Source organism: Gymnoscopelus microlampas (assembly GCF_963454915.1).
Source record: "Gymnoscopelus microlampas genome assembly, chromosome: 2".
Taxonomy (NCBI): domain Eukaryota; kingdom Metazoa; phylum Chordata; class Actinopteri; order Myctophiformes; family Myctophidae; genus Gymnoscopelus; species Gymnoscopelus microlampas.
The window spans coordinates 44122177-44132274 of record NC_139939.1 but is presented as its reverse complement, the minus strand read 5'-3'; the positions used below and the strand labels follow the sequence as shown (position 1 = coordinate 44132274).

The 10098-nt window shown below is 41.8% G+C and overlaps 1 protein-coding gene across 1 annotated transcript in view; it reads left to right on the top strand.

Moving 5' to 3' along the window:
- The first annotated feature begins 7613 nt into the window (after positions 1-7613).
- Positions 7614-10098, top strand: part of septin9b (septin 9b) — a 93704-nt gene continuing 91219 nt past the window's right edge. Inside the window, exon 1 of the mRNA XM_084068448.1 lies at positions 7614-7740. Coding sequence (XP_083924574.1) covers positions 7719-7740 — 22 coding nt within the window. The 5' untranslated portion in view covers positions 7614-7718. The remainder of the gene's footprint in view (positions 7741-10098) is intronic.

Genomic DNA, 10098 nt, shown 5'->3' with positions numbered 1-10098 from the left:
TTATATGAGTGTGCGTCACAGGGGTTAATGAAGTGAGCAGAGGCATTCTGTGTTTCTGTGTGTGTTTTACTGAATGTGCCCGGGAACATTCTACGTGTTCATTTAACTCTGAGAGTGTAAAAATGGAGCCGTATTTTTAGCCCGACTAGTGGTGGGGCACTATGGATGGCAAGGTTCCAACGTTTTAGTCCCAAAAAAGTCGAAAACTATGGCTGGATTGCCATGGATTTGCTGAGCACATTCATGCTCATCCTTTTTGAAGATAAATAATAAGAAATTTACATAATAAATGTTGACCATATTTTACAATTTGGTTAACATAACATTTTATTTAAATTGTGATATTATTAAACACATCAAACAGTCTGCATTTCCAAAAAGGAAATGCGTGTATTTAATTCAGTCTGACCAGAAGCAGTTAAGTAAGTCAATTTTATTTATATAGCACTTCTCACAGAGAGATCTCACTAAGTGCTTTACATACAGCGAGATGAAAAACAAAACAAGGTATTAAATCAGGAAAAGGCTGTACAACTCATCTCAAGCAGGACAACAACGCATGGAAAATATGGAAAATAAAATCATGTAACATCAGCAAACACCTATTCAAATAGTAGCGTTTTAAGGTTGTTCTTGGGTGCGTTCGGAAATGCGCACCGGGAGCGCACTCACGTATTAGTTTGTATTGGCCAGTGCGCTCAGTGCAATATATCCGAACACACCCTTTATAAAATGTCCACAGAGGCTGCAGCTCTCAAGACCCGTGGAAGAGCATTCCAAAGTTTAGGAGCTACGGTCTGAAAGGCTTTGTCACCATTAGTTTTTACTTTAGTGTTTGGAACATCTAACAGACCCTGTTCCGGCAGACCTTAGAGCCCTGCTGGGCACATAACATGGGAGCAGGTCAGGTATCAAACATATTCCCACTCCACCGGCGATAAAAATGACTGACCTGAAGGGGGGGATATCAAAAGCAGAGGCATTGATTCCCCCTTCCTCCATTCCCCTCAGCAAATGGAACCCATGTTGTGCAGACGCCAGACGTATATGTTTGCCCATGGTTGCGTGCACACTGACTGGAGCATGTGTTTGTGTGCATGTATGTGTAGTGGGAGGACAGGTCTGTATCCCAGCCAGGAGCTGGGCTGTGATGATGGAGACTGTGGATAGGGGAGGTGGTGAAAGGTATGAGTGAGGGAGGGTCACTGTGTGAATACACTCCATCTGTTCTCTCTATACATCAGGGGTCTTCAACGTTGTTTTTCAGGCAAAGGACCCCTTAGCTGAGCGAGAGATGAAGCAGGGACCCCCTCCCCCCACTACATATTGTATAAAATTGTTTTCATAGATTAAACAGATTTTCATAGTTTTCATAGACTTGAATAATCGGTTATAAGAAGCAAGGTTTTCTATACAAAAGGATGCTAATAGGATAAAACCCAAAAAAGCACGTTGGCTTGTTTCCATTGGGGTCCTGTAAATAAACACTCAGCATTTTACACCGTGTATTATGGGTGATCATTATTATTTCAACACTATACGGTATTGTAAGTACAATACAGGGTTAAGTGGTTAATCAGACTAATCAATTTAGTGGATTATACAAAAATCTATTAGAATTCATTTATATATAAGAAAAAAAATATTTTGTAGTTTCAATACAGTATAGTGTTGAAATAATAATGATCACTGTAAAATGCTGAGTGTTGATTTACAGTTCAGGACCCCAATGGAAACAAGCCATCGTGCTTTCTTGGGTTTTATCCTTTTGAATAGAACTGTACTTTCTGTGCATTATTTTGCAAACGTATTCAATCAATGGATTGAACTCTGACAGGGTGCAAATGTTAAATGAACACTGTGCCTTCTGGGTAGAGCTAACTAGCTAATGTTGTTGCCAGACTCTCTTGATGCCTGTCAGCATTACCTGTTTTATTGCTTCAAAGGCCTTCATGACACTGGCTGCAGCCAAATATGCTACGCGCGCGCGCGCACACACACACACACACACACACACACACACACACACACACACACACACACACACACCACCATTTGTATTACTATACTTGTGTGAGGACATTGACATTTTACTACAACATTTTTGCCATTTTATATCCTAAGCAATTCAATTCAATTGCTTTTTTTAACACCAGTGCGCAAATAAGTATAAATCAGGCATGACTCCAACCTTAGCCTCTAAACATACGGTAAGTAAAGTAATGCAAGTGCACACGCACGCACGCACGCACGCACGCACGCACGCACGCACGCACGCACGCACGCACGCACGCACGCACGCACGCACGCACACGCACAAGCACACGTACACGTACACGTACACGCACACACACACTAATCGCATTAATGTTATTAAGCATGAATATGCAGTGTAGGTTACTGAGCTCAGTGTTCTTTGTAAAGTCAAAGTATGTCATGATTTCCAAAATGTCAGAGTGTGTGTGTGTGTGTGTGTGTGTGTGTGTGTGTGTGTGTGTGTGTGTGTGTGGGGGGGGGGGGGGGTCAGTTCTCTTTGTACTGAGACCAGCTGAGTACAGTGAGATCCAGGGGGCAGCTCTCTGCCCTTTGGACACATGCCCAAAAAGTCCTTTAATTAAAATATGCAGAGGACAGCCTCTGCTGTGTGTGTGTGTGCGTGTACGCGCGTGTACGTGTGTGCGCACGTGCGTGCGCACGTGTCACCCAAGCAAATAAACAAAAACTATATTAAGATCAGAGACATTTATTATACCATCATATGCCAGTGGGCAATGAGCGTATTTTGGTGTGTTTACTCACAGTGTACCTACACTATACATTATGTACGCATTATGTGAGTAAAGACAAACAAGAGTGTGGTTGATTGTGTGTGTGTGTGTGTGTGTGTGTGTGTGTGTGTGTGTGTGTGTGTGTGTGTGTGTGTGTGTGTGTGTGTGTGTGTGTGTGTGTGTGTGTGTGTGTGTGTGTGTGTGTGTGTGTGTGTGTGCATGTGAGAGAATGAGTCAGTGTGCACATGTGCATGCATATGTGTGTTTCTTGTTTGTGTTGACCCTGTGATTAACACTGCCTCATATGTCTGCAAGAGGCAGAACTAGCTGGAGGCTTCAAAAGGCCTCTTTTTATAGCCACGCTATTAAATGACACAATGCTTTTCATATGACTGCATCCAGCACTGGAAAACATAACCATATTCTGGGACCATTCGTTTTAGTCAGGATTGTAATCATACGTACAGTATATACGTATACCTGTTAGCCCACGTGTAGTCATCAGTGGTGGAAAAAGTACTCACATCTTATACTTAAGTAAAAGTATCAATACTGCAGTGTAGTTCTGCTACAAGTAAAAGTCTGGTAATCATAATTTACTTGAGTAAAAGTACAAAAGTATTGGCATTAAAATATACTTAAAGTACCAAAAGTAAAAGTACTCATTGTGCAGAATGTCCCATTTCACAAGTTCAACATGTATAAACATCTTTTGAAAATAGCAGATCTACAAGCTCACAATGAGTCGCATCGCGACGCATTGTGAGCTTGTAGATCGGCTATTTTCAACTGGCCGAAATATATATATAGGGCTGAAGTGGTTAATGTAAGTTTTGTGATAATAATCTAAATCTACAAAGTAACTAGTAACTAAAGCTGTCAAATAATTGTAGTGGAGTAAAGTGTAATATTTGCCTCTGAGATGTAGTGGAGTAGAAGTAAAAGTACTGAAATTTGGAAATACTCCAGTAAAGTAAAAAAAATCCTCAAAACTGTACTTGGTACTTGGTACGTGGTACTTGTTTACTTTACACCACTGATAGTCATACAGGCTGCAGTGTGTGAACCCAAAGCCCTAATGATCTAATGAGAAGGATTGTATTGTGTGTACTGTAGCTAATGCATGACATTCTTATTGCACAATGACTAAACTGTATGCAATGAAGGGCTTCTAAAGCCGTGTGAAAATAAAACTCTTAGAGCTCAGATCAAATATTGTGTGTGTGCGTGTGTGTGCGTGCGTGCGTGCGTGCGTAAATTATAGGATATTCTGTAAGATGTTCCTCCAGAGAAAGAGGAAGGGGAAATGGTCCTTCATCTCTTTTTCAACCCACACATGGGTGTGTTTGTGTTTGTCTGTTTTAGAAGTTCCTCAATTTGTAATTTAGGCATTTCCCAGACACTCTAATATCTAGAGCAACTTACACAGTGTAAGATCGCAGTAAAACGGCATGAAAGCCTCAAGTGTGTGTGTGTGTGTGTGTGTGTGTGTGTGTGTGTGTGTGTGTGTGTGTGTGTGTGTGTGTGTGTGTGTGTGTGTGTGTGTGTGTGTGTGTGTGTGTGTGTGTGTGTGTGTGTGTGTGTGACCTCTGACCTGTCTTTATTGTGATGTAATGTACACATTTCTGATTAATATCAAGTTGTTATTTGCACGTTTTCTATTATGTGTGAATATCTTTCATATTTTGTGAATTCATAACCTCTGGTCAGCAGGCATATAAACTGTAAAAAAAGGATGGACCTTTATTTATAGAGCACCTTTCAGACATAAATGCAGTTCAAAGTGCTTTACATTCAGGTTAAAAAACACAAGTTAAACAAAACAATAAGTTAAAATCTAGACAAGAGAAAAATACAAAGCAGTGAAAAAGTGTGTGTGGGGTGGGGGGACAGATTAAAAGGAGATCAGTTAAAAGCAAGGTCATAGAAATGGGTTTTTAGCTGCCTCTTAAAGCCATCAACCGAGGTGCTATAGAGAGAGAGAGAGATAGATAGATAGATAGATAGATAGATAGATAGATAGATAGATAGGATAGATAGATATACATACATATAGTCCTAATTATTTCCATGTTCCTTATGAAAAAGGCTCCATAGCAAGTTCATAGTTGTGTTTGTATTGAAATGACCTTAGTGCTTACATAAGGCCCAGCCAAGGTGAGGTCTGCTCCTCTTGGCCTCAGGGCAGCCTTCCTTCCTCCTCTTCCTCCCTCTTTGTCTTTAAGCCACTTGAACCCTAGCATCCCTATTTTCAGACAAAATAGCCCTTCTGCAAGTACACAACGCACCGTGATGCGTTGTGAGCTTGTAGATCATCTATTTTGTGGATCTTGTGAGCTTGAAGATCATCTATTTTTTGAGTGGAATCCGGTCAAGTAAGTACAGGGTTTAAGTGTTTAGAGCAGGGGGCTTCAATGTTTTCAGGCCAAGGACCCCCTAGCTGAGAGAGAGATGAAGCAGGGACCCCCTCTATATTGTATAACACTGTGTTTTAGATTCAACTTTTTTTGTTTACTTGGTCTGCCCTTTTCTCTCTCGACACCAAACACCTCTTTGCCAAAAATAGCCGATCTACAAGATCTGCTATTCTGCTATTAGATGGAGTTGGAGGAGGAGAGACTCTGGTGGTCAAGCTTGTTGTTGGACCTGTCTTCTCCAGGGTGTGCACGAAAATAGGCGAACATTTGGCGAAGACAGTGGACATACATCGCACGACACATTGCAACGTTTCTTCTTGTGGTTTACAGCCAGTACAGGAGTGGACGTTCTGTACTGTAGCAGGTACATGGATCTTATGTTGAATGTATACTCTGTTGTACGACAAAGTATAACTCAGGCTCAGGCCTCAGTCTTTCCAGGAAAGGGTACGTTCTTGTCCTCCGCACATAGAGCTGGTCCATGTGCTGCAGAGGACCAAAGAGATGACCACTATACCATTCAAAATGACTTTGGACTTTTGCCTTAGTTTTATAAGATGCGACCAAAAATGTTTGATTAGCTGTGCCTCTCTGCAGTTTAGGACGGCGCCTGGGCTTTTGTTTCATTGTAATATGAACAAACCTCATAAAAGTTAATCATAAAAAAGTTCAAAAGTACAGTTTTAGAAAGCACATACTGAATAATTTTGTACAACATTAACTCAGCTGCAGACTGAAAATAACCACTACTATTCAACATGACTTTTTAGTTTGATAAAATATGACCAAAATATTTTTATTACCTGTGACTCTCTGCTGTTTGGGACAGTACTGCGCTTGATCTTTTTCCTTTGTGTCAGTCCTAATATGAATATGTCAGCAAAGTCATTAAATATGTACAGTTTCATGAAGCACACATTAAATACATTTTATGCATCATTTTTCATCCATTTTCCATAATATAACTAAGCTTCAGACCAAGGAAAGTACCACAGCTATGCAAAATGACATGAGTCATTAGTTTTAGGAGATATGAACAAGAAATGACCCAAATGTTTGTTTCACTTGTAATATGAAAAAGCAAATCCAAATTCCAACAGTTTAATGAATCATACATTGAATATGCTTCATAAAACAGTTCAGAAAGTTTCCATAATACAACAAATCTTCAGACATACAGTACCTCCTTTTCTCAATTTTGACTTCTGCACTTCCGTCACACACTAGGAATGTAACGATTTATCGTAAATCAATTCAAATCGATTCAAACTGGTGACAATTTAAATTGATTTAATAAAAAATGTATCGTGATGCAAACAGCAGAGAGCGCGTAAAAAAAAGAAGAAAATACAGGATCTTTGTTAGAGAATTGATTAAAAAAAAAGATTTCAGTCATTTGCTACTGTATTGAAAAGAGGATAGAGTATCGTATCGTGAGTTGAGTGAATCGTTACATGCCTATCACACACACACTTTCAACGATAACTATATTATTAATTTGTCAATATTAGTGTAATTGCTCCATATTGGCTCTGGTGAACTGAATCAGCTGTACTCCCACCTCTAGCCCCATACCCTGGCTGTACCACTGAGGCCCCTTTTCCACCAAAAGAACTTTGGTTCTAGAACTGGATCCGTTCTAGATTCTAGGAATGCGTTTCCACCAGTTTTAAGCAGTTTTAAGTTTTAGGCGCCCGCCTGTGGAGCAGGAGTCCCCAATTGCCCCAGGTTCGATGGCCAGCAATGTGTTGAATATGATCGGTCGAACTGTCCATTTCACGGGGGAAACTCAATCGACAATGACAGTTTCCATTTTCTTTTCTTTTGTTTTTTAACGATAATTTTTCGCTTGCTTTTGCCATTGTTTATATATATCGCATCTGCATCTTCCAACCTGTAGAATAGTGACACACCCACTTTGGTTCCCAGTTCAGGGCAAGAAAAACCAAGCATTTTTTGGTTCCAGTTCCTGAACCAACTTTTAGGGTTCTGAACCAATTCATTTTCAGTGGAAACACTCTGAGCTGGTTCAAAATTAGGCGGAAAAGGGGCCTGAGTGGACCAGACAGCAGAAACTCTCAGCCCTAAGCACAATTCAACTGTCACAAGCTCACTTTTTTTTTTTAGCTTGAACGCTGTGGTCACAATTTAGACCTAGAATCAAATGTAGTAATTGTGTTTTAATGGATGGGGTTCAAGGAAGTGTTTGCTAGGGTCCTGGAGGAGTGCTTGAGTTCCTGGTGCTTTCTAGTGAACTGTGAACACACACAGCACACACACACACACAGCACACATACTTAAACGTCATTCCCTTATTTTGCTCGTAGAATGAAGACATTAAACATTGAGAGATGAAGGCAGAAGTAACAGGGCAGACAAGCGAGAGAGGAAAAGGAGGGAGGAGAGAGGGAGGGTTGAAAGAGGGGGACGGCAGGCGAAAGGGGAAGTCTCCGGAAAAAAGGGAGGGAGAGAAGCTGAGTGGAGAAAAAGTAGAGAGAGGTTACATGTGGCTATTTGAGGCAGTGATCAAGTTATGGAGCGAGACAGAATAGCCGGTAAGTTCTGCATTGTTTCCCTATGCTCTTATACTTTACAAATAAGGAGGAAAGAAACTTTTTCACTGGAAGGACGTTTTCTTTCTGCTTTGTGAGAGGAGAGGAAGTAAGTTCTTGCCACCGGCTCTAGCAGCAGCAGCAGCAATAACAGCAGCAGTCTGAAGTCATCCTAGGTTCTGTTTGTTTTACTTGGTCAGTTGAGTTGGGGGCACCCCGTCTGTCTCGATGTCTGTCTCTCTCCCTCTCTCTCTCTCCCTCTCTCTCTCTCTCTCTCTCTCTCTATCTTTCTATCTGTCACGTCTCCCTGTTTCTGGACTGCTGATTCTGCACATCAGTCTGAACTGTACATCTCTGATTCCCTAACTAAATTTGCCGCCCACCCAAAAAAAATCAACAACTTCTCTTTTTGGACGTATTTCTCTTGGAGTTCCTGGAAAGCCCTTGCTAAACCCAATTAGGATTTTCATTGCATCTGTTATTTCTCTCTCTATCTCTCTCTCTCTCTCTCTCTCTCTCTCTCCCTCTCTCATCCTGTATCCCATATGCTGAGGAACAATGAGCAAACGTCATGTGAAAAAGTGTCAGATGTGAGTGCCCAGAAAGAGGAAACACAGTAGCCGTAGCTATTTAAACCTCTAGCCTTGGATTGCAGACTGAGTCATGACTGACCCAGATCTTTGGCCGTTGGCCTTAATTTGTAATGAATACATTTCTTCATTCCGTCCTTATACAACTGGACTTTAATACTTTGGTTTATTCAGATTAACAATGATTGACAGAGAAGTTATTTTTTGGAGCTGGGGGGGTATGAGAGTGAGCGCTGAGCTCATACACCAGCTTACAGGATTTGGTCTCCATGGGCAGAGCGGACCTATTTAGAGGAATGTTTACCATACGCCACGTTCTGTCTCACTGCATGTGCTGTCACTTGCGTGTGTGTGTGTGTGTGTGTGTGTGTGTGTGTGTGTGTGTGTGTGTGTGTGTGTGTGTGTGTGTGTGTGTGTGTGTGTGTGTGTGTGTGTGTGTGTGTGTGCTTTTCTGTCTCACTGGGAGATATTTTAAACTTCATTCTACACAGTAACCAATCACTCTCAGTTCGCACAGAGTGGCGTGATCACCTATCAACGCACTGTCATGCTCACTGTTCATTGGATTTAATACTTACTGTAGATTAATTAGAGCTGATTGAGATTGTTTAATCAAGTGAAACTTCTGCTCTTGCCTGTATGCGTTGAATCTGGATTGACGTGATAAGACTGTATCCAGCAGGTTACACAGATTAGGACCAGACATCAAGTCTTTAATTAGCCTTTTTATTTCAGCCTATAATAGGGTGGTTAATACGCTCAGAGAGAGAGCCACACACTGCCTACAGATGTGCAGTGTAGTTGTATTTTGTACCACTTGATGGCAGTGTTGCAGTGTGGGTTTGTTTTCTGGCGGACCGCACCATTTCACTGAGTTCTGTGAAAATTTCCATGTGGATGATTCATATTTAGCAGACAGGGGATTTTTTTATGGGGAGGTGGAGGAATTTAGCAAAGTCTGACTTTGGTGGGGGTGAGAGAGAGCGGAGCCTTCTTTTTCCATTAAGAGAACCCTGGTGTCATACGTCAGACCCCCCCATCCCCCCCTACCCCCCTACCCCCCTTCTCGTTTGAGGAAGTCCGGCTCTCACAACTATGCTTTCTGGTCTACACCCTGCTGCTGTCCTTAGCTTTAGTTTGGACCTGTTGTCTTGGCAACCGGCGCTATACACATCCCACTGGACTTTGTTTTGTTAATGATAGGAGGGAGAGCTGAGGCCATGATGGTGCACAGCACAGTACAGCCTCAGTGTTCACCACATGAACCCTAGCGTCCCTTTTTTCTGGGCCCGTCATAATGGGTCAATATTCGCCGAAAATAGATCCGCAAGCTCACGCCGCGTGGGCTGATTTTTTCGGCAAAGAGGTTTGGAGTAGACTGAGGAAAGAAAGGAGAGGGGCCAACTAAAGTACAGACCCCTGGGTGACCCCGGTCAACTAAGTGTATATAAGGTTTCGGTGGTTTACATTAACGGTGTGAAAAGGCGTGTGTTTGTATGTGTCTGCATCACCTCCATTTTGGCTTCCAGTGTTTCCCACTTTTCAGCTACAGCTCTCTCTTCGAGCCTGCTCAGTGTTAAGATAATATGTTCAATGTGACATGACATCGATCATGGCTGCCGCATATGGTCAGCACATTGACTTGTCGTAATAGCTAATAGGTGACGCAGTGGGACAACTTGAAGAATCTCCTCTCTTATCTCATCATGAGGATTCTCGTCGTCTCAGTCTGCGTATTAAAATGTGAACATTCTATTTACTCTGCCGCTCG